This window comes from Mustela erminea, chromosome 1, assembly GCF_009829155.1.
Source record: "Mustela erminea isolate mMusErm1 chromosome 1, mMusErm1.Pri, whole genome shotgun sequence".
Lineage (NCBI taxonomy): Eukaryota > Metazoa > Chordata > Mammalia > Carnivora > Mustelidae > Mustela > Mustela erminea.
Window position 1 is genome coordinate 15,289,493 of NC_045614.1, and position 23,344 is coordinate 15,312,836.

Below are 23,344 nucleotides of genomic sequence, written 5' to 3' on the forward strand. Positions count from 1 at the left end.
TCAGTTGGCTAGACAGGTGACTCTTGATTGACTCTGATTGGCTCAGGTCATGATCTTGGGGTTGTGGGCTCAAGCCTCATGTTAGGCTCCATGCTCATGTGGAGTCTGCTTGGGATTCTCCCCCCAACTTGCATGTGCATTCTCTCTCTCTGTCTCTCAAATAAATAAATTAATTAAATAAAATCTTTAAAATAAAGTAGCCTTGGGGCGCCTGGGTGGCTCAGCGGGTTAAGCCTCTGCCTTCAGCTCAGGTCATGGTCCCGGGGTCCTGGGATCGAGCCCCACGTCGGGCTCTCTGCTCAGTGGGGAGCCTGCTTCCCCTTCTCTCTGCCTACTTGTGATCTCTATCTGTCAAATAAATAAATAAAATCTTAAAAACAATAAAAAATTAAAAAATGGAAAAATATATTGTCAAAGCATTTTCCAAAAAAATAAATAAATAAAGTAGCCTTTGGTAGAGGCAATTACAGTTTGCACTGACCCAAAGCCCCACGTCATCATTTCACCTGTGATTTCATGGCCCCTTTGTTCTGGGGTTGCTTTGTGAGTATACCTGTGTAGCCTTTAGTGTAGCTACAACCTCTTTCTTGGGGTGAGGAAGATCTGGGTTTCATCATGCCACCTCTCTGCCCCCCCATCCCTGTCTGAGGATGTATTAGAGCAGGCTCTTCGAGGGGCTGAGGCCACCTGCGTTCTAGCCTTGCTTTTTGGGTAGCATCCTGTGCCTTAGGCAGTGGCCTTTTGCAGACCTGGGGGCCTCAGCTTTACAGTGGGCGAGCTGCTGTCAGGATATTCCCCCTTCAGTAAGAGGGAGCTGCTGTTTGTGGGCTGGCCGTTCCTGAATGGGCCTGTGGTAGAAACTCTGTTGTCTTTCCCTTCATTCTACCCTTACTGGCCAGGGATGTGAAGCAGATCCTAATTGGCTATCACACTAATCCAGCCTCTTCACCTGCTCTTTAGAATGTATTCTAATGTACCTCCTCACTGTTTTTTGCAGAGATCATAAATCATGCTTCATTCCTCAAGGCTGGTTTCTTCCCTGTAGGTTTGTGGCCGATCCTGGGTTCATGCCTGCAGGTGGTGGGTGCTAGCCCTAAGTGCGGGAGGCGTGGGGAGGGGGGTGGGCACCACTGGTCCTTCATGCTGCGAGGAGGGAGGAGCTGCTGTTTACCAGCACCTGCCGTCCCCAGGAGCACGTGCCCCTTGTGGCCTCTAAGACAGCCACCTTGTGTGGAACAGGCTCCACCTAAGGCAGGATAGGGGGTGGGGTGCAGAGCTGGAGGCACTCTGTGCAGTGTTCGGCCCCATCCCCCCACCCCCGTACCCCCTCCAGCTATGCTGGTCCTTCTTTTGGTATGGGAGGCATGCAGCAGCCCCCCTCCCAAGAATCCCCCACCAGAGCTGGAGGGGCAGGGCATGTGTGCACTGTCAGGATGGCTGTTAGTTCTGGGCTTAGGGTTGGCAGAGTTCTAGCCCCTCAGCTTCAGAGTGAGCTACCCTGATACTGCACACACAGCGTAAACAGGCTATGTTGCGGGTCTTCTGCTGGGAACCCTAATCAACTACCCAAACTGGGGTGCTGTGGAGGATCTTATGACCCAGGGTGGTCACTGGGGCTGGAAGGAGCAGCCCTGTGGGTGTGAGGCTCTGCTCTGGCCCTTTGCCATTTCTTGTTTTACACCAGTGACAATGAAGTGAGGTCACCTGGGCACTACCTTGGCAGTCTGGTGACTTGGCACACAGCAATCTGGTTTGGTTCCCCCTCTCCCCTTATCTGTGTGGGCAGTTGAGAGGAAAGACTTCACGTAGGGTCTGGGTTTAGATGAGTTTCATGGATTGGAGCTTGGAATTTACAAGGCCAGAGACTGTGCTGGCCGGCAGGGTGGGTGGGTGGGTGAGGGTACCAGGCTGGAGCAGAGGCTGAGTGGGGAAGCATGAGGGAGTTTGAGTACAGGATTGGGGAGGGCATCCTCCACATTGACCTTAGTCCCACTTCTCCTTCAGTGGGTACCGGGCCAGACTAGGAGCTTCTCCCTTAGGGGCAGAATTTCTTCTGACTAGTGGGGACCCTCTTTCCCTTTTTTCTGGTTCTGTCTCCTGTCCTCTCCTGTTTGATCCTGATAGGCTCCTTTCTGGTCTGGGGAGCGCAGCTACCTGCTGTCCAAGGCAGCTACTGAAATTGTTCCTCTTGTCTAATTCCCAAATGTTCAAGGGGCTCCTGTTTTAGGCCGTCCCCAAGGAAAGATGACCCATGCGCCCACAGTGAGGGAGGGGAGGGTGACTGACACTCAGGACAGTGACTTATCTGCAGTCTCACAGAGACAGGGCTGATAGACTCAGTGAGCGGGCTGACTGGGTTTGTCGTAAAGGCATATCAGAGGACAGAAGCCAGGGACGCCTCGGCGGCTCAGTCTTAAGCATCTGCCCTTGGCTTAGGTCATGATCCCAGGGTCCTGAGATCAAGCCCTGCCTTGGGCTCCCTGCTTGGCGGGAGGCCTTCTTCTCCCTCTCCTACTCCCCCTGCTTGTGTTCCCCCTCTCTCTGTCTCTTCTCTGTCTCTGTCAAGTAAATAACATTTAAAAAAAGAAGGAGGACAGAAGCCATAGAGTTTTAGGCTAAGAGGGACATGGGGGGTATCCTTGCTTTCTCCGAGCAGTTAGGAGACCATATCCACACACAGAATGGGAGGAGAGGATGGGGGGATATTTGGGGGAGGGTGACTGGGACTGAGCAGTTGGTACGGGGTTGGTGGCAGGCACGGGTAGGATGCCAGCAGGGGTTGGCGGCAGATGAAGGTCTTGTTGATATCCTGTGCCCTTGAGCTTTGAGTTCTCAAGCCCCACGTTCCTTCAACATGGGTGGAGCACCCTAGGGGTGACATGAGCACTAGGAGACTTGCTCATTTGGACTCGTTTGTCCTGCCTGTAGTAGCAGATATCTGAGTGCCTGGCCAGGCCACACTGGCCTGATGTGTGTATATGGGCCATTCTACCTCCTGAGCCAGCAGCATGAGGCAGCTGTCTGCTTCATTCCTTTCACTCTTAAGTCCAACCGAAGGGGCCCTTGGGGAAAGGCCCTGCGCTACTACTGCTCATTTGTGGAATTGGCTCCTAAAGAAGATTGTGAGTGAATAATCTCAGGAGGGTATCCCATGTATGATGAAGTGGCCCCCTCGTTACTCTGTGTTGCCCCCAGCCTCCCAGAAGGTGGGCTCTGGGACTGGGAATGACTGGCTCTGTCCAGGATAGGCCTCCCAGGGTATTCACTGGTGAGGAAACTGAGGTGCCAGGTGCCCTGCCTGTGGACACAGACAGAGCTTGTGCCTGTAGACACAGGTGCCTTCAGTGTAGGTACACCACAGGTATGAACTGAGATTCTCTGAGCCCATGGTGTATTCCTCCATGGGCCCCATGTTGGTAGACTGGATGCCTACTATCCTGTGTAGAACTGGCACTTTGGGAATTCTATTAGAGCCTGGCAGCTAAATTCTTTTTTGTCCTGTCACGAACTCTGGCTTGGCTTTTAAGACTGACTGAACTCTTGTTGCAGTTTTATTTCCTGTGTCCTGCCTTGTTGGGACACCAAGGCTGGGCGCGGAGTGGCTCCTTTAAGAGCGAGTGCCTGTGTCCCAGACTCTGTTGTGGAATGCCAGCAGCCTCCCTGCAGACAGACATCACTGTGCTGTCCTCTGTCCTGTCTCCGTGAGGGTTAACAACACTTCAGCTTGTTGTCTGGAACCGGTTCAGACTGGTTTTCTGGAAAGTGCTTTGTCTCTCAGACTGAATCCTGGGAAGGGTCATGTGGAGCCCAGTGATGTCATGGGATCAAAAACTGACTCAGCTGTTTTTTTTTTTTTTTTCTTCTTTTCTTTAAATCAAGATATGTGTGTGCTGCAGGTACAGGGTGCTGGCACAGTGACGAGCCAGTTCTTACTCCACTCAAAGTTTACCTTGCTGGCAGTCAAAGGGTTAAACGTGACCCCCACCTCTCACCCCCAGAGGTGAGCAGGGAATGAGGAGAATGAGGAGCCTGTCCCTCACTAAAAGAGAGAAAAAGGGTCAACCTGAGGCAGCGCTGGGCTGGACATGGGCATTGACCCTGCTCCTGGGACAGTGTGATTTCCCTTTGCCAGATTACAGACACCTCCAATCCAGGGCAGGTACTCAGAATCCCAAATGCAGGGAGTTCAGACCTAGAACAGTTTGCCTCTGTTTGTTTTTGAGTCTGGAGCACAGAGGATTCCCCTTCCTTCTGATAAGGAGCCACTTTCCATTGTTCTTGTCCAGGTCCCCAAAGGTCTCAACTTCCCAGATGCTCCACTGATCCTGCCCAGCCTTCCCCAGGCAGTGAAGAAAGGTCTTGGGCATACTTTGTGGTTCCTGGATTTGTTGTGCCTACTTCTGCTAACAGCATGTGGCAAGGAAAACTCTCCAAGCTGACACTCTGAAAAAGTTTCTAAGAAGGTAGCAACTTGGTTGTGCCAAGTTTAAATGTCGTGTTTTCTCCTTCTCCCAAAGTTCAGAATGACTGAAGAAGCATGCCGAACACGGAGTCAGAAACGAGCGCTTGAACGGGACCCAGCGGAGGATGATGTGGAGAGCAAGAAAATAAAAATGGAGAGAGGATTGTTGTCTTCAGATTTAAACACTGACGGAGACATGAGAGTGACGCCTGAGCCAGGAGCAGGCCCAGCCCAAGGGTTGCTGAGGGGGGCAGAGGTGCCGACTGTGGGCAGATGCGAAGGGCAGGCGGGTGACGGGCCCGTGGACATGCGTACCTCATACAGGTGAGCAGGAGGGACCTGGAACCAGGTCTCCTGGGTGTGAAGAGGTGGTGAGGAGATGGGGATGAGGCTTCCCTTCAGGTCTTCAGGAAGCAACTTTGGGTGAGTTGTGGAGATGGCTGTGGGTTCTAGTCCTGGCATCGCTGTGCTGTCCTGGACAGACCTCCCCACTGGGGCCTGGATATCAGTGACAGAGGATGTGGTTTTCAAAAGAGGAGGGATAGTATTCTCCATCAGCTCCCTTGTAAGGCAGCAAGTCTTCACTAAACTCCTACTTCTTGTCTGTTCAACTGATGCTTTTGATTTGTGGGAAAGCTCAAGAGTTTTTAATTTGAGTATATCTCCTTGCTTTGTAGATTTGGGGTTCAGGAGAGCAGGGGTTCTAAGATTCTTCTGGGTCACTGGGCTGGGGGCAGAGTCTGGAGTCCAGCTCAGGGATACCTTGTACTTGTGCCATCACTCCTTAGAGCCAGCCCATTATGAGGGAGGAGATCATTCTGTTCAAGTCTACTGTGGTGTGGTGTTTTGATTTCTCCTTAGTACTGATTACTTCAAGAGTAACTTTACTGATCCTCAGTTTTGTGAGGTTCTTAAGGAGAAAACTTGGAAGAATTAAGACTCAATGTTGTTCCTGTCATACCCCCTGCCCCCCACCAATTTCTTCACTCAGAAACATTATTTTCTTGTAAAGAGAGGTCTGGGCCTAGCATCTACTGTTACTGCTCCCCTCGGAGGTCTGATGAGAGAACCATTCTCTCTAGAATGTTCACACCTAGATGTCTTTTGAACCAGATATGCCACAACTGGTGTGTGGCCCTCCTGGCCCTCCCTCACCAACTCCCTGGTCCTCCCCTACAGACTCCTTTCCAAGTCTGTTTGCCCTGGGTGGGGGGTGGGGGTAAGGGGAGCAGGTGCAGAGCCAGGGAAGTTGGGAGCATGAGTGTTGATTAACTCACACAGGGTTGATTCTGCCCTGCAGTCTTCATGTTAAATTCATTTTGGAGGCCAGATTTTCAGAATCCTACAGATTTCAGAGGTCATTTGGCCTGACATTTCTCAGCTTTTACAATTCTTTTTTTTTTTTTTTTTTTTTTAAGATTTTATTTATTTGACAGACAGAGATCATAAGTAGGCAGAGAGAGAGAGAGGAGGAAGCGGGCTCCCTGCCAAGCAGAGAGCCCGACTCGGGGCTCGATCCCAGGACCCTGGGATCATGACCCAAGCCAAAGGCAGAGGCTTCAACCCACTGAGCCACCCAGGTGCCCCAGGTTTTACAATTCTTAACCTCTCTGAGATAAATGGGAGAATCCAACCTTTTCTATGGGGAAAGCATTCAAAGTGGATTGGGGGGTACTTTCTTTTTCTACTACCCCAAAAGGCCTTTTTCTGTCTGGCTCTGCTTTTTGCTCTCCCTGTTCTGAAACCAGAGGCCTCTTTGAAAGCTTCAGAAATAAAATCGTTAAGTCTGGGCTTTCTTTCCTTCCATCTGACTTGGTCCTTAGTGTTTCAGGTGCTGTCTCAGGTAGCTGAGGAGGAGGAAGAGCCCCTGCCTGTGAAGATCTGCTGGGTTCTTCTTGCGTCTGGGCTCCTGGTGTGCATTTTTTCCTGTAATCACCTTGTTCTCTGCAAGGCAACCCAGCAGATTATGAGGGAGAGATTACCACATCTTTCTGTTGACAAAGCCTGGGGCTACATTTGGCCTTTGGGCCTCTTGCTTCCAGACTTTCCCCATTATGCCTATTGACTTCCAACCCAACGTTACTTGGACAGTTTGGTGTTTTTGAGGTTGGTGGGGATAATATCCTTATGACACAAAGGAAACAAGGGAGCAGGGATCAGAGATTAACCCAGGCACACAGGGCAGGGGTGATCCTACAGGACTAGAGACTCCCCAGGGCACTCATGGAGCAGTAAGAGAGTGGAAAGAGTTTGGCTCTGGTGGCTGGTAGGCAGAGTTGGGGTCACATTATATTCCCTGACTGATCTTGAGCAGATGGTCTTTTTGTTTCTTCGTTAGTAAAATAGGTGATAGTCTCTGCCTTGCTGGTTATTGGGTGACAGGTACCCAGAATTGGTCCTAGTGTGGGAAGTATTGGTGACAACTGTCCTAAAATCTTCACTCAAAATAAGGTGGTCTACATGTAGAGCTAGTATGTCCCTGAGTTTCGACATAGAATATTCTGTTTAATTTATTTAAGAAGTACAGTTGTGAGTTTTGACAAAAATCATAGGATCAGGTATATCCTACAACTATTCTAAAACTTACCTGTTCTGGAGTGCGTGGCCCCAGCTTCTGTGTTAGAAACAGGTGGTCTTTGAATCCTTCCTTGTTGAGTGCATCTGGTTTGAGAACATCCCTTTAGGAACCTCCCTGTATCATGGTGTGGTTGTTCCATTGGTTCTCAGGTTAGTGTGAAATCCCACATTGGGCAGATCAAAAGGCATAGCTGTACTAACCATAGTTTAAGTGGGTTGAAGCTCTTCAGCTTCAGGCTCACTGAATCTTGTAAAACTAACAAGCAATTTTAGATGGTTCTGAGAGAATTTCATTTTTTTTAAAAATTGAGATAGAGGACACATACTGAAAAGTGCAGAAGGGTGCTACTTGATAACATTTACCCAAATGTGAACACATCCTTACAGCTTGATTCAAGAAACAGCCTTGAAACCCCCTTACAGCCTGCTTATTGTCACCACCACAAGGGTAACCAGTTTCTTGGCTTCTAATAGCATAAGTTAGTTTTTCCTGGTTTTGCATAATACATAATGGTATTACACAGTCTGTACCCTTTGCTTGCTTTCATTCAACTTACTGTTTGTGAGATTTATCTACGTTGAGTTTAGTGGTAGTTAATTCATTTTCATTGCTGCATGGTATTCTGTGTCTAGAATTTCTCTTTGGCTTTGTTTCACAACTGCCTCGTTTTCTTTCACACTGTTCTGTTCTTTTTTTCTTTTTCTTTTTCTTTTTTTTTAAGATTTTAAAAATTCATTTGAGTTAGAGTGCACGCAAATGAAAGCATGAGTGGGGGGAGGGTCAGAGGGAGAGGGAGAAGTAGACTTGGGGCTTGATCCCAGGACCCCAGGGTCATGACCTGAGCAGAAGGCAGACATTTAACCTACTGAGACATCTAGGCGCCCCTCAGGCTATCTTATGACTCAAATTCGGCATGTTGAAGACTAAAGGGAGTTTCTGGTAGCTTCTAGGAGAGAGAATTTTCTTTAAGGAAGTGGCTGATGAATTAAAATCACCAAGATAAAACTTTTTTTTTACTACATTGGTGTGATGTGTAGCATACATAGGAAGACCAAAGGGTAAAATCAGTTCTTTCCCTCTCAACAGTTCCCCTCTCCATCTCTGGCAGCTTTTCTGTTTTAGGCTCCCAGTTTGTGTGTATTTTATTTTCAAAGTAAATCAAAGCTGGAGGGTAATTTCCAGCAACAATTGATTGATGAGAGATTTTCACCCCCCTCAACTATAAAACAGGACGAAATAAGCCCAAAAATGTCAATCATTTCAGCACTTTGGAAATTGATCCGAGGCATATAATGATCTGAGAAGTGTTTGTGCTTAAGGAACTACTGAATTTTGAGTAAGAATAGTGAGAATATGTGAGGATTTAGCCTGGGGCTCTTTCCATTCCCTCTCCCCAGTTCTCCTGGTAGGGAACTTCTGCCTGGCAGGTGCAGGCTATGAAGACCAGCCCCTTTGCAGGATTGAGAAGGGGCTCATTCGATTTAGGAGAGCTGTGGACAGTAGCCCTGAAACCTTGGCCTTATTGATTGGAGTGACAGTCTTAGAGGTGGGAAATGGGGAAGGACAATGACTCTGTTAGCCCAGGATTGCAGTCATGGTTGGGGCAAGACAAAAACTGAAGAAATAATGTTCAAGAACATACGGGAGGAGAATTCCTGCTCATTCAAAAAGTTCAACAGACCTCAAGTAGCGGAAACACAAAGTGATCTGTACCTAGACACATTATATATAGTCAAGATGTTACAAGCCAGAGAAAAAGAAAATCTTAAAAGTAGCAAGAGAAAAAGGGCTTATTACATACAGGGGATCATTCATATGATTAACAGCTGGCTTCTCGCCCAAGATAAAAGCTGAATGGTATTCATGAGCGCTCAAGGAAGAAAACTGTCAACCTGGAATTCTGTGTCCAGCAGAACTCCTTCAGAAATGAAGGCAAAAAAGACATTTTCAGGTATAATCCGAAAGAATCCACCACTGGCAGACCTGCCAGTTCTTCAGGCTGAAAGAAAATGACATGTTGGTAACTTAGGTTCCCAGGAAGAAAAGAGCACTAGAAATGGTAAATATGTGGGCTAACATAAAAAACTTTATTCTTATTTCTTCTTAAAACACATAACACTATATAAAGTGTTAACTGTAACTAACATTGGCGATAGAATAGACCAGAATAACCATTTCATCTCTGTGGAAATTGACCAAAGCATACCAAAGTCTGTTGTGTTTATAATGGTGACAGATATGTCAGAGAATAATAGTACAGAACAGGAGGAATGAAATGGAGCTCCATTGGGGTAAAATTTTTCTGCATTTTACTGGAATCAAGTTAATATTAATTTGAAGCAGATTGTGGTTAATTAATAAGATGATCATTGTAATCTCTAGGGCAACTATTAAGAATAACTTTAAAATACAGTTTAAAAAATCAGAAGAATTTAGTTGTATACTAAGAAATGTGTAACACAAAAGCAGACTGTCAATGAGGAACAACAAAAAAGGAATGTATGTACAACACAACTAGCAAAATGACACATTAACACATGTAAATCCAATCAGATCAATTACTGTATTAAATGTGAGGGGTCTAAAAACCCCAGTTATCAAGGCAGAGGTTATCAGACTAGATAAAAAAAAGCAAGATCCCACTTAATTGTATATTGTCTATAAAAGACACTTATTAGTTTTAAGGATGCTTTATCCTTTGGTAAAATAATAGGAAAAGCTATACTATAAGTAACCATAGGAAAGCTAGAGTGACTGTTACCAATGTCAGATGAAATTAACTATAAGACCAAAAAATAGTACTAGAGCCAAAGAGCGACATTTTATAATTATCTAGCAGGGAGACAGACATACCAGTCATAAGTTTATATCAACCTAAGAATAGAACCCCAAAATACCTGAGACATAAACTGATAAGGTAGTAGAAATCACATTTTATCAATTATTGTTAGAGAATTCAGTATTCCACTCTTAATTGGTAGAGCAACTAAATAGAAAATTGTTAAGGTTCTAGAAGACTCAGAGAGCATTGTTGATCCATTTGGCCTAACAGGAATCTATAGAGCACCAGTGACTACAGAAAACAGAATACGTCTTTATACATGCTCATGGAACATTCTCCAGGGTAGACCAAAGGCTGGACCATTAAGCAACTCTCAGGGATGGTTTTGTTTTTGTTTTTGTTTTTTTAAAGAAAAAAAAAACCCACAATAACAAGTGTTGGTGATGTGGAGAAGGTGGAACCCTCATACTTTGCTAGTGGAAATGTAAAATGGCATAACATTCAGCGGTTTCTTACAAAGTTACACATGAACTTAACACAGACCCTCATTTCTATCCAAGGAACATACTCAAGAGAAATGATAAAAACATGTGTCTACACAAAGACAGGTACGTGGGTGTTCACAGCATAATTCATAATAACTGAAAGATGGAAACAATCCAGATAGCCAGGCAAAGATAGATAAAACATGCTATAGGGGCGCCTGGGTGGCTCAGAGGGTTAAAGCCTCTGCCTTCAGCTCAGGTCATGATTCCCAGGGTCCTGGGATCGAGCCCCACATCAGGCTCTCTGCTCAGTGGGGAGTCTGCTTCTCCCTCTCCCTCTGCCTGTTTCTCTGCCTACTTGTGATCTCTGTCTGTCAAATAAATAAATAAAATCTTTAAAAAAAAAAAATTTGCTATAACCATGCAGTGGATTACTATTGAGAAATCTAAAAATGAACTCCCGATTCGTGCAGCAGCCTGGATTAACCTCAGACTCCCCATGCTGGTGGGGAGACAACAGACCCAGAGACTGCATGTTGTATAATTTCATCTATGGGGAATATCCAAAACAAACTTATTATAAAGTCAGTGACCGGTAGTTGCCTGGGGATGGGGGTGGGTGGGAGCAGTGATTAACATCTCATGGGCACAAGGGAACTTTTGCGGGGTGGTGGAAGTATTCTAAAATTAGATTGTGGTAGAGGTTGTACAACTCTTAAGTTTATTAAAAATCATTGAATTATACTACAGTGAATGAATTTTAGGGGTATGTAAATTATACCTCAATATGGACATTTTAAAAAATTAATGAGCTTAAAATAGTTTGGTTTTTTTTTTTTTTCTGGCATCCATAAACGTGCTCATAGTAAAACAAAAATCCACAAAGGTGGAACTTGAGCCTACTGGTCTTGTGAGACCAACCCAAAGGTCATGGGCACATGCTTGCCCTCCTCCTACCCCACCCCAAATCAGGATTGTTGGAAGAGGCTGGAGTTGGGGCAGGCAGAGGAATCTGTGTTGGGTTCTCTATTTTGTTTCTGTGATAAATAGATTCTACTCCTATACTTTCCTATAGAGAGTCTCTTTCTTTCACGAGTTGCTGATCTTTAGAAATAATCTGGGCTATGCACAGGTGAGAAAAACTCCCCCTACCCCCACTTTCGGGTGGAAGAGCATTTAACTCAATAAAACATGAGCCTTTTCTTTAGAGGCTCTGCACCTGAAAGGTGAGGACTGGGTGTCTTGTCAGTCTGGGCCTTTGTGGGGTGTGGGCTTCATCGACAGCCACCCGCATGCTTTACTGAAAACGTGTATGTATATGCCTTTTTCTGAGACATCGGCCCTTCCTGGATTGTTAATATGCCAGGACTAGGCTGACTCTGTGACCCACATTGTGACAGTTTCTGAAAGACTGATGAATCCCAGACGTGTACCCCTGAAACAAATAACACATTATATGTTAATTTAAAAAAAAATGATAGGATAGGATGTGATCACAGCTACTTTCTGGTGTACTATAATATGAAACAATGTGCAGAGGTCTTGGAGACAAAGACTGGAGATTAAGGGGTATAGCTCATTGGGGATGGAAGTCCATGGGTGCCAAAGCAAGACCCATCTCTACTTCCTCATTTTATCTGAGCGAAAACAGGGCTGAGGCTCCCTGGGTCCCATGGGTGAGGCAGGGACAGTCAAGTAGGCCAGCTTCCACTTCTCAGTAGCCTGCTATGTGGGCCTCAGTGAATGTGGGGCAGATGTTTGGATGACTTCCCTTCCTGGCTTCTGTCGGGGTGTGTGGCCTTTGGGTAGCTGCATGTCTCCCTCCTCTCTGCCCATCCCTCTTTGCATCATGCATCTGATTTGCTACAGGTCAGGGCTTCACTCAGACTGAGGGCCTGCCCCCTGGGTAGAAGGAGCTCCTCTCTGCCACTGAGGGGTCCATGGCCTACTGGCAGTAGTCTGAGCCATTAGAGCTGTTCCTGACTTGAGTTTTTCTGATTTTCCACCTCCCTAAGTCAAAGCATTTGCGAACTCAAACAGACTAAAAATGCACTGAAAGCACCCTCTGTTTACCAGGCCTGGAAAGCAGGACCCTTTCGTTAAAGTTGGTGTTTTTGATGACAGAATCACTGTCCCATCTTTCTTTAGAGACTTTGACATTCACCAAGGATATCATGGGGGTGACACATCTTTAAAGAAACTAGTCACCAAAAAAAAGGGAAAAAAAAAGAAATGAGGCACACCTTCTGTGTCCAGAGACATCACCGGGGCTTGGTTGTCCTGCAGTGGTGTGTTGTGTGCGGGCACATCACCCACATTCACGTCAACACCTGTGTTCTCCTAAAACCAAAAATGAATCTGAAAGTAACATGTTGCAGCTGCCTGTTGTCTATAATATGGGTTTATATGGACGGCCTTGTTCTGTTCTGCATAGAAATGGAGCCTGCAGGTAGAGGGCTGCATCCCTTCACTCACCCAACAGGACTCCCTAGGTGACAGGTTGGGTTCTTGTCTAGCAGATGCTGTTTACAAGCAGCCTTTGGGAGAGGAAGAATAAAAACTGGGGTTGCCTGCCCTGTGAGGAGATAAAGTGCAGAGAGCCTCTCCGAGTGTATTTTTCACCTGTGTAGTCCAAAGCCTTATGAGGATACAGAACCTAGTAGTCACCATAAAAGTAGCCATTTAAACATTTCCTGTCCTCCTTGATGGGATATACTCTCTCATCCTCTCATAATCGTGCCTCCTCTCAGAAATGGATTCTAGAAATGGAATCATGCATGAGCTCAATGGGGTCTGGCTTCTCTCCATGTGCTTTGGGACTCATCCCTGTTGTATGGAGCATTTTGCTGATTTTCTCGTGTGCGGGTATGCACGCTGTATCCACCCACCTGACCATAGACACCGGGCAGTCTGCATTTTGGGACTGGTGTGAGTGTGGCTCCTGTCATCATTCCAGCAGGTCTTTGCAGGGCCATCAATCCTTCATTTATCTGCTTAATACTTAGGGTTTGAATTAGGGTCACAGAGTACGTGCATGTTGAATTATTTCAGAGAAACTGCTACCCCCACCCCGGCAGTGTCCAGACTGTTTTACTCATGGGTATGGGGGTTCAGCTGCTTTATTCTCAGTTTGGTGTCATCCTTCTTTACAAATTTAGCCATGGGGTCTACAGAGGGGTCTGGGTCCAGGTCCTGGCATGCTCTGGCATGCTAGTGTGACTGTTACCTCTTTCCCCTGGTGATAGAAGGGGGATGGAAACAGAGTGCTCACCAGCTATGTACTGACCTCAGCCCCACCTACTCTGTTCTCAGGACCATGCTCCATCACAGCTGTGCCTGTCCTGACCAGCTGTCTGCTGGAATGTATGTTTTTCTTTCTTTTTTTTTTTTTTTTAAGATTTTATTTATTCATCAGAGAGAGAGAGAGGGAGAGAGAACGAGCACAGGCAGACAGAATGGCAGGCAGAGGCAAAGGGAGAAGCAGGCTCCCCGCCGAACAAGGAGCCCGATATGGTACTCGATACCAGGATGCTGGGATCATGACCTGAGCCGAAGGCAGCTACTTAACCAACTGAGCCACCCAGGCATCCCTGGAATGTGTGTTCTTGAGTGAGTTTGGTGAATGTGACACAGCTGTGGATGTGATGGCTTGGGTTCTTGCACAGCCTGGGTAGGTGCAGTTTTGACTCTCACCCTGGCTCTCTGACATCTCCCTCACAAGGATTGGATGCCCCCACTCATGCACCCCCTCTTTATGTGTAAGAGCTTTGGAAGTCTCAGATGGCAGCCTATTTCCTTCTGTATTACCACTTCCCTGAGTCTGGGGGCTCCTGCACTCTTGTGGAAGGCTCTCTGGAGCCCCGCCCCTCTCCAGCACCTGTTGTGGCCTGACTGCTGCTTTCTCTTACTAATTCTCTGTCTTTACTGCTGGGTGACTTCCAGGAGAGGCTGGGCAGTCTCAGGGAGCAGCTCCATCAGCTCCAACTAGAAATCTCCATGGCCTGCTTGCTTTTCTTAGCATGTTTAGCGCATGGGAACCAAGAGGTATGTTCCTTCAGAAATCTGTTCCTGGTTCCATGCTTCCTTCCCTGCCTTAGCCGTAGCCTCTCTTTCGTTATTCTCTGCTTTATCCCTTCCCTGTAGGCTCCTCATCCCAAGCCTGTCTTTCTGTCCACCTGCCTTTATTCTGAGCTGTATCTTTATCCCAGGTTTGAAATTGAAATTTGAGGGGTTCACCTGTACTTCTAAGAATCATTAGGTAATGCTGGCCTATCAGAGTGACAGACTCTGGGTGTCCTCTTTCTAACTCCCAGAGAGACCCAGCTCACATGGGGCCTAGTGTAAGCCAGCCTGATAACAGGTGAGAAGCCACCTGCCCATTGCCTTTATAACATCTTCCTCTGGTCTGAAGGGGCTGTCTGTCTCTTTCTCACTGGGTAGTGCCTGCCTTCTTGGGGATGTGGTTGCCCTGACAGGAACCAGAAGACGGCTGTGTACAGTCGGTGAGGTAAGCACCTGTAAACACTCATCCTTTAGCAGTCATGAACTCTTCACACACATGTGAATTAAGCAGATTTATAGATTACGCAGATCATTTTCTTTGAAATTATTTGGCCTAAATCTGCAGTTGAAGTTTCTGATAGCTCTTCAGCACATCTTCCTGCTAGTGCTTTGTTTGTCACATGATGACAGACTCCTCATCTTACAACTGGTGTCTTGGGTGCTGTAGCAGGTCCTTTAATAAATGTTTTACTTGTGAAGTCTGTGAGGGCTCTAAAGCTGCTTTCATGTACTTTGCTTTATGTTTTGCAGCCATTTCTCTGCTGTCTTGAAAACAGTGTGTGTACCAGAACCGTAACAAACCTGAAAGGTGGGGGATGGCAAGCACACTGGCCTGGGGGATCCCGTCATGTCCCTTGTGGCCACCTACCCTGGTGAAACACCAGGATGAAGGGGGGCTGCTGTGTGATTCCCGGGGGGAGGGAGGGTTAGCAGAAGCCAGACCTTGAGAAGACTTTTCTCAGCAGAAGTGCCCTGAAGAAAAAGGAGAGATAGCTTAATGGCAAGAGATTTCCAAGGTGTTTTTTTGTTTGTTTGGGGTTTTTTGTTTTTTTTCTGTCAGAGGAATGACCATGTGAATTATAATTTGTGAGTCTTAGGAGAGTAGCAGGTGGTGGAGACAGAAAATTGGTGTCCAGCAACCTGATTCCACTCACATCCCCATGTGGCTTGGGACCATTTACTCCACCCTGGTGAAGTTCATTGTCTGCTCTGAAATCGGGTTGGTTGTTCTTAAGCCTCAGAAGCTCCCAGCATGGTCTAGTAAGGTTTGTCACAGTGAGAGGAAAAGCCGTTGGGACTTAAGGATGTCCAAGAATGAGAAAGAAGAGGGCAGGTAAATGGCCACAGAGCCCTGTGGAAGGCAGGTGGTGACAGCAGGGTCAGTTGCCTTCACAGACGCTGAGTTCCTTATGGCAAAGCAGCCTAGATATCAATGAGGAGGGGCCCGCCTGGGAGTGGGGTGGGAGAGGAGGTGGGAAGTGTCTGATGGGTGGAGATGGGAGACATACCAGACATTACTAATCCTCTTCCCTGGGTCCCAAGCCCCCTAAGACTGCTTATTTTTAGAGCTTAAATCTTAAAAATAGTTGGGATGTAAATAACCAGTTTGAAAAACTTTGTTTCAGTCTTAGTATGACTGAGAGCTGGTGACATGCAGAATTCCTCAGTGCAGGGCCTTGGTAGCTTTCGGAAGCAACTTTAACACAAACACACTCTAAAGAAAACAACCAGTCCAGGCACACAGCATTGCCTTCCTTTAAGAGGACTTGCAGTGTCCATGGGCAGTGTGGGAGTGATCTGGGTAGCATATTTTAGGGAGCTCACAGTTCAGAAATTGGGGTGCTCAGGGGCACCAGGTCCCTGGAGACATTGGATTTGGTGAGAGGGTCTGAGAAGGCCCACAGTGGTGGTGGTTGGAGCAGGGCCATGACGCACCGTCTGGAACAGGTAGGGAAGGCAGGCCGTGGGCATCCTCTGGAGAGGAGAGAGCTGATGCTCTGTCCTGGGTGGAGCCCAGAAGCTTGTGGGACACCTGAACATGAGGGTGGAGGTGGACATGTTGGGAGGAGGGAGAGATGCCTTTGTCTGGACAGTGGAGGTATGGGGGGGAATGGGATGTGAGATAGACAGGATAGTGTCCTGGCATTGGGTGTCTGGAGCGCCCAGCTGACTTTGAGGGAAGTCTGTGCTTGGCCTCCCCATCTGCAGATGCAGGGTATCTAGGCTGCCCTGAGTGGTGCCATATTCTCTGTGAATTGGGTAACTGCAGAGCCTGCCCAGTTGCCGCTTTTAAGGCCACAGGAACAGGTTCACCGACTTCTGTTGACTTATAATTGAATAAATTATAGGGTATCTATGGGGTGAGTCCTTTGAAATTGTCTCACTTTTCAAAACACAACTTCGGCAGCAAGGGAAAGCCATGTGGGCCATGACATGTCAGAAGAACTCCATTCGGGAGCCTTTGCTCAGAATGGCACTTGCCATAGGAAACCCTTTGCTGAAAGTGTTGGTGTAATCCCTTTTCCATCATGGCTACATGAAAAATATCTGTTGTTCATTTGCTGTGTTAGAAATTTGAAAGTTTTTTTTTTTTTTTTTTAAGATTTTATTTATTTATTTATTTGATAGAGATCACAAGTAGGCAGAGAGGCAGACAGAGAGAGAGGAGGAAGCAGGCTCCCCGCCAAGCAGAGAGCCCGATGCGGGGCTCGATCCCAGGACCGAAAGATCATAACCTGAGCCGAAGGCAGAGGCTTAACACACGGAGCCACCCAGGCGCCCCTGAAAGTATATATTAATTCTGTCCTGGATATAGTCATCATATCTCCTTAGACGCCTCTGGACTGAGACGGTTTCTTGGACTTTCTTGTTTTTGGTGACCTCAGCAGTTTTGAAAAGAACAGGTCGGGTGTGTTGTGGGAAATCCCTTAGTTGTGATTTTTTTGGAGTTTTTTCATGGTTGGCCTGGGGCAATGGGTTTGAGAAGGACCACAGATGTAAAGTAACCTTCTTACCACACCATATCCACAGCACATGCCATCAGTTTGACCTCTCACAGTGATGTTGACCTTAATCACCTGGGTGGGGTGGCGTCTGTCAGATGTCTCCACTGTAAAGTCACTCTCTCTGCCTCTTTCTATGCTGGACTCCTGGGAAGGAAGTCACCACATGTAGCCCACACTCCCCCTCCTCAAGAACAAAGTAGCTACACAAATTATTTGGGATTCTTCTGCCTGGGTAATTTGTGTCTTCACCCCCAGGATGATCTTTTACTCAGGTTTGAGTTTGTAATGCCTTTGAACATAGAAAATAGTAGTTTATAGAGTTACCTTTGAAATACTGACACACTGCATTATTCAATATGACAAAATCAGATTAGTTAATGTCTGACTTCTTGGGTCAAACACAAATTTTCCAAAGTTGTATATTTTGTTTGTTAGGAAGCTTGGAGTTTATCACTGACAACAAGTACTGGTCATTGTTTCCAAAGAAATGGGCTTTGCATTAACCATTTTGGGGAAAATGTTTGTGCAGCACCAAAGTCTGAATAACCTCAGTGTGTCTTTGAGTTCTTCCTTCAAGCCTTGTGAATGCTTACACACATACTTTTCTTCTGGATGGCTGTCCTGCTATGGTACACAGGAGAAGTGTTTTATCTTGTCACAGAATATTAAAAAGACATGTGCTCAAGGGCTGAAGTTTAATAAAGTTAATAGCTTTACTTCATCTGGGGCTTTGCCTACAGCATGGTGTCACTGAGTACTGGCAGTTTGGTACTACTGTCCTGACTCGGTGAAAAAGACAGTTGTCTCAGTGTTAAAACAGTGACCTGGCAGAGCCCAGTGCAGTGCAGAGGAGCTTAGATGGGTTGGGAGGAGGCTGTCTAGAGTGGGCAGAGACAAGGACGTCCATCAGGGCTGTGTGCTCCCATCTCAGGCAACAGTGGTTAATGGCCCGCTGGAATCAGACAATAGAAGGAAGAGAAGCCTTTGGTGTGAGACCTTGTCCCCAGGGACCTCTGGCTGCAGAGCATGTGGCCAGATGAGTCAATTCAGAGCTAAATTATAGCTGCAGAGGTGATGAGGGCTGTTCTGATTGTGCACATCATATTCAGTGAGAATGGGGGAAAAGGGGGGGAGCTGTCATTTGTGAACTAGGTGCACAAATTTTTGCCTTTTACATTTTATAGTATCCCTTGGAGGTCAGTGCAATCCCATCCTGCAGATGAGGTTCATTGAGGTCTGGTGACTCGGTGGAGCCCTCACAGCTGCAGAGATAGAACTAGCCTCCCATGGTCCTGCTGCACTAAGAGTGCCAGAGCAGATTTGGTGGGGGTGGGGGACGATGGAGCTATGCTGGGAGGGCAAGTTGGGATTTGCCAGGGGATGGTGGGGGAGGATCCAGCAGTTTGAAACACAGATTTTTCAAAGGGGGCAGTAAATTTTCAGACAAAGCAAACACTTTGCATTTGTCACGGAAGTTTGTAGTTGTTGCAAGTTGGAAAACAATATTTGCTTCCGGTGTGTAGTTTTCATCTGCACACAGGTGATTTTCTTTTTCTGTGAGTTGGTGAGGTAGCTGGCATCCCATGAGTTGTATTTGGGTTCTTGCGATGTAGGGAGTCCCTTCATGCTGCAGAGTGCTTCTGGATTCTCCTTGTGTTCGAAGGTTGGTCTGGCGTGTGGGTATGGTGATGAGACAAAGGAGGAATGACTAGCTTTGGTGCTATGACATTTGGGGTCCCATGCTCCTTTTTCTTTTACTCTCCCAGGCCCCGGCCCCTTTAGGAGTCTGGATTCCAGGGTGCTGAAACCCCATCAAGCTTTCTTGGGCAGGTGGCAGTCCATGTGAAGCAAGGGTTGTTTCCCAGTCAAGTTCAAGGATCACATCCATGTTTTCACACTGTCATCTCTTTCTCAACTCAGGGACTTGGCATGTGGATGCTGCTGGTTGTCCAGGATCCCAAGAATAAGTAAAAATACTTTCCTCTTTAATCTACTCCAAAAATGGTAGTTGATAATCTGAGTTAAGAGTGTCAGAGTTGGGGCGCCTGGGTGGCTCAGTGGGTTAAGCCGCTGCCTTCGGCTCAGGTCATGATCTCAGAGTCCTGGGATCGAGTCCCGCATCGGGCTCTCTGCTCAGCAGAGAGCCTGCTTCCCTCTCTCTCTCTCTGCCTGCCTCTCCATCTACTTGTGATTTCTCTCCGTCAAATAAATAAATAAAATCTTTAAAAAAAAAAAAAAAAAAAAAAGAGTGTCAGAGTTGACAGTCATATGAGCACATTCTCTCTCACCCTCAGACTGCTTTTTCTAGGGTGCCATTGAACCCTTTGTAGGTCACAGGCACCTAGCTGATCTGACCCATGGTGGGGGCATGGGTCCCAGTACAGTGCAGGGTACACATGACAGCCCTTGGTGTCCCAGAGTTGGGCAGGATTGCCAAGCGTCCATAGAAGACTGGGCCTAGTGCAAGCCCAGGTTATCTGCAGGCCATAGGTGTGTGACCTCAAGAAGTTACGCCTTTCAGACTGTTTCCTCACCTGTAGAGTGACAATCAGGCATTTGAAAGGATTATACAGAAGTGTGTGCCTTGGTGGTTGGCACAGAGATAGCCCTTGTAAAGGGTCTGCAAATGTCTTGGGTGATTTTTTTTCCAAATCCAAGATAGGTCATCCTTTCAGTTCTGTGACTGTGGTCATTTGTAACAAGTGCTCCTTTCCAAATATCTGAGCAGAGCATACTGAATGGGATTTAGCCTTTCTGGTGTTACTGGACATGTTGCCTGCTGGCAGTGTTAAACTGGTGTGACCTCCTTGGGTGGATACTGGCCCTAAAGGTTGCCCCATTGCCATTTGGTGTTGGGGCCTTTATGTGGGTTACAGCTAATTTCTCTGGCCTAGAAGAGTGCTCTCTTTTACCCATCCTCACCTTGTCTCTACAGCCCTGGGTGACCTTGCACCCTCCTGAAACTGGCCCCTGTTGTTCCAGTTGGATTGAAGTCCTCTGGGCCTCCCTGGCCAGGCTGTGACTTCAGGGGGCTCCTGTGTTCCTAGAAGGAGCCCCAGCAGAACAGTCTGACTGCTTCCTGGCCTTGCTGACAGCACAGCACTCTGCTTTGGCCATGTGCCTCGGGACTGCCCTCCTCTGTGCTAGGGGCCCTGGAGGGGGGATGGGGTCTCAGGACCAGAGCCTGGCCACAGGAGCGCCTTTTCTTTCTTCTGAAATGTTTAGCAGTAGCTGTGGCAGGGTGCACCATAACGGATCCCAGAGCAATAGTTGGACCTGAAGTCTCCAGGAAGAATGATGGCTAGGTTTCAGAAATCTCATCCCCAGCTACTCACCTCCATGGCCTCTGTGGCCAAGAAGCAAAATGTATTCTGACTTCCCAGCCCTTACAAAGCAGGCTCTGGGCTTTTCTCTTGACATCCCAGCCAACAGAGTGTCAAGTTACAGGGCTGGGAGAAGTGGTAATGGATGCCAAGAAGGGAGTCCAGGGAGTTGAAGAGGGGCTGAGGCAGGCAGGAGGCAGGTGGGCTGCAGGGCCCTGGGGGTCTGGGAAGGGGACCAGGCACCCATCAGTGCCTACCATCTTCTGAGGCAGGCATGTCTTCAGCTTTAGGGCACAGCCTGTGTCTGTGTGCAGCAGAGCTCCCTTTCTGATCACACCAAGTGTCTCGGTGAGTGGCTCCCCTTGGGAAAGGAGAGGGCTGGTGAGGGGTCCTGGTGAGCAGCTCCCATATCCAGATGGCCATGAAAGATCCCAGAGGTATGTGCAGGGGCCAGTGAGATGTCCCCAGGTGGTAAAACTAACTGGGAAGTTGAGGTAACCATCTTTCTCTCTTGTAGGACTTTTCTAGAAGTGTTTCTGGAATGGCAATACTCATTAGATTAAAAGCATGCGGAATTGCTTTCTGGCTTTGATTCACACCACTCAGTGTAATGCTTGAGGCTGGGGTGGCTCCCAGACACACAGATGGCCCCCTCCTCTCCTGTGGGACCCTCTCTTCACTTCCTTTCTTTGTTGAGCAGCTCTGGTCTCGGGCCTTTCTGGAGCTGTGCTGCTATATCCTCTCAAGTCTGCATTTGCTGTGGCCATCCCTCATGCACAGAGAACTGCTGGTCCTTTTGGGGGGCTTCAAGGTTCAGCAGGGGTGGTTGCTTGGGTAAACTGTTTCTTTCCCACATTGTTTCTCCCTGCTTTGTCCCAGGGTAATTTCTAGAGTGAGTCTCCTTGCTGGGCACAGTCTGAGGATACGGAGTTACAGTGATGTGGGCTAGTTCCCTGGGGGCGGAGCTGGGCTGTCAGCTTTGTTAGCTTAGTGGTTTAAAGTGATGATGTATTGGGGCGCCTGGGTGGCTCAGTGGGCTATAAAGCCTCTGCCTTCGGCTCGGGTCATGGTCTCAGGGTGCTGGGATTGAGCCCCGCATCGGGTTCTTTGCTCAGCAGGAAACCTGCTTCCTCCTCTATCTCTCTGCCTGCCTCTCTGCCTACTTATGATCTCTGTCTGTCAAATAAATGAATAAATAAAATCCTTAAAGTGATGATGTATTGGTGTAGCCTTGTCCTGTCTTCAGGTCAGATGGTCCTAGGTGGGCATTGCTTCTTGGACTCTGATCCTTGAAGTCCTTTTTCAGCCAGGTTGGATGTCCCCAGTGACTTGGTCACTCGTGTAGGATGTTAGGCCCACCTCTGTGTATCTGTAACCCTCTTTCCATACGGCTAACTTGACATCCTCAGCACAGTGTGAGACCCCACCAGAGCATGCATTCTCAGGGCCCAAGTGGAAACTGCAAGGCTTCTGTGACCTTGCCTCAGAAGCTTGTAGCATCGCTTCCTCTGCATTCCTGTAGTTCACAGAGTGAGCCACAAAACCAGCCCAGTTTCTGGGGACAGGACTGAATGGATGTGTGAACATGGAGAGGTATGGGTCATCTCATCAAGGTGTGGCGTGGTGGTCTTCTGTACATGATTTTGTGGACTATATTAAGGCTCCTTAACATCCACCAAAGTCTTGACTCACAGGTTAGAAGTTGTACTTCCAGGACCTGTTCCTTAAAAAGACAGACGTAATGACACAGAATGTAGAAATCCACCCCCCCTTTTTTTTTAAACTTTTTTTTTTATTTGACAGAGATCACAAGTAGGCAGAGAGGCAGGCAGAGACAGGGGCAAGCAGGCTCCCTGCTGAGCAGAGAGCCCAATGCGGGGCTCAATCCCAGGACCCTGGGATCATGACCTGAGCTGAAGGCAGAGGCTTTAACCCACTGAGCCACCCAGGCGCCCCTAGAAATCCCTTTTTTAAGAGAGGGTGTACCCAAGTAAGCGGTGGGCAGAGGGGGGCAGAGGGAGAGAGAGAATTTTAAGCAGATCCCACACTCTGTATAAAGCCCAATGTGGCAGAGGGGGGGGGTCCTCCTGATCCTGAAATCATGACCTGAGGTGAGATCAAGAGTCAGGCACTTAACTGACTGAACCACCCAGGTTCCCTTCAGAAACCCTTTTAAGTGAATTTGCACATCCTTTAGCAACATGGCATCAGTGCATGTGGGAAAAGCTGACTGCATGTGCAAAGTGATCAGTCTCTACAGGCATCACTGGATTCCTCATGAGCTCACAGACCCCATCCTGGAACCAGGAGCTAAGGAAGAGGAAGAGGTGGGTACGTCCACTAGCCATGTTGCCTGAGCACCCACCGTGCCAGACCCTGCTTCATCTGCTGTGACAGAGCAGTTCATGAAACAGATAAATTTCTGCCTTCCTGGGTTTGAGAATATATAAGTATTAACCTGCAATGGCCAGTTGTCTGCTCTGTGCCAGGCTTGCATTCATGGCAAGCAGCTCTTTACCGTTTTAGGAAAGACTGGGGCCTGAACTCCCTGATGGTCTCCTAGTGTGCCCAGGCCTCCTCAGAGCTGCAGTTGCACTCACCAGCAATCCTGAGGGGCAGCAGGGCAGGAATTGTTGTCCTGGTGTAG

At 47.6% G+C, this 23,344-nt stretch overlaps 1 protein-coding gene across 9 annotated transcripts in view; it reads left to right on the forward strand.

The window, feature by feature from the left end:
- GATAD2A (GATA zinc finger domain containing 2A) overlaps nt 1-23,344 on the forward strand; it is a 107,380-nt gene that overhangs the window by 61,796 nt on the left and 22,240 nt on the right. For 5 of the 9 annotated variants that reach the window (XM_032316883.1, XM_032316916.1, XM_032316899.1 and 2 more), the window contains 2 exons: nt 4,518-4,786; nt 13,620-13,670. In XM_032316883.1, coding sequence (XP_032172774.1) covers nt 4,518-4,786; nt 13,620-13,670 — 320 coding nt within the window. Of the gene's footprint in view, nt 1-4,517; nt 4,787-13,619; nt 13,671-22,629; nt 23,025-23,344 lie in introns of those variants that run through there. The other 4 variants (XM_032316924.1, XM_032316908.1, XM_032316890.1 and 1 more) reach the window with 3 other exon arrangements.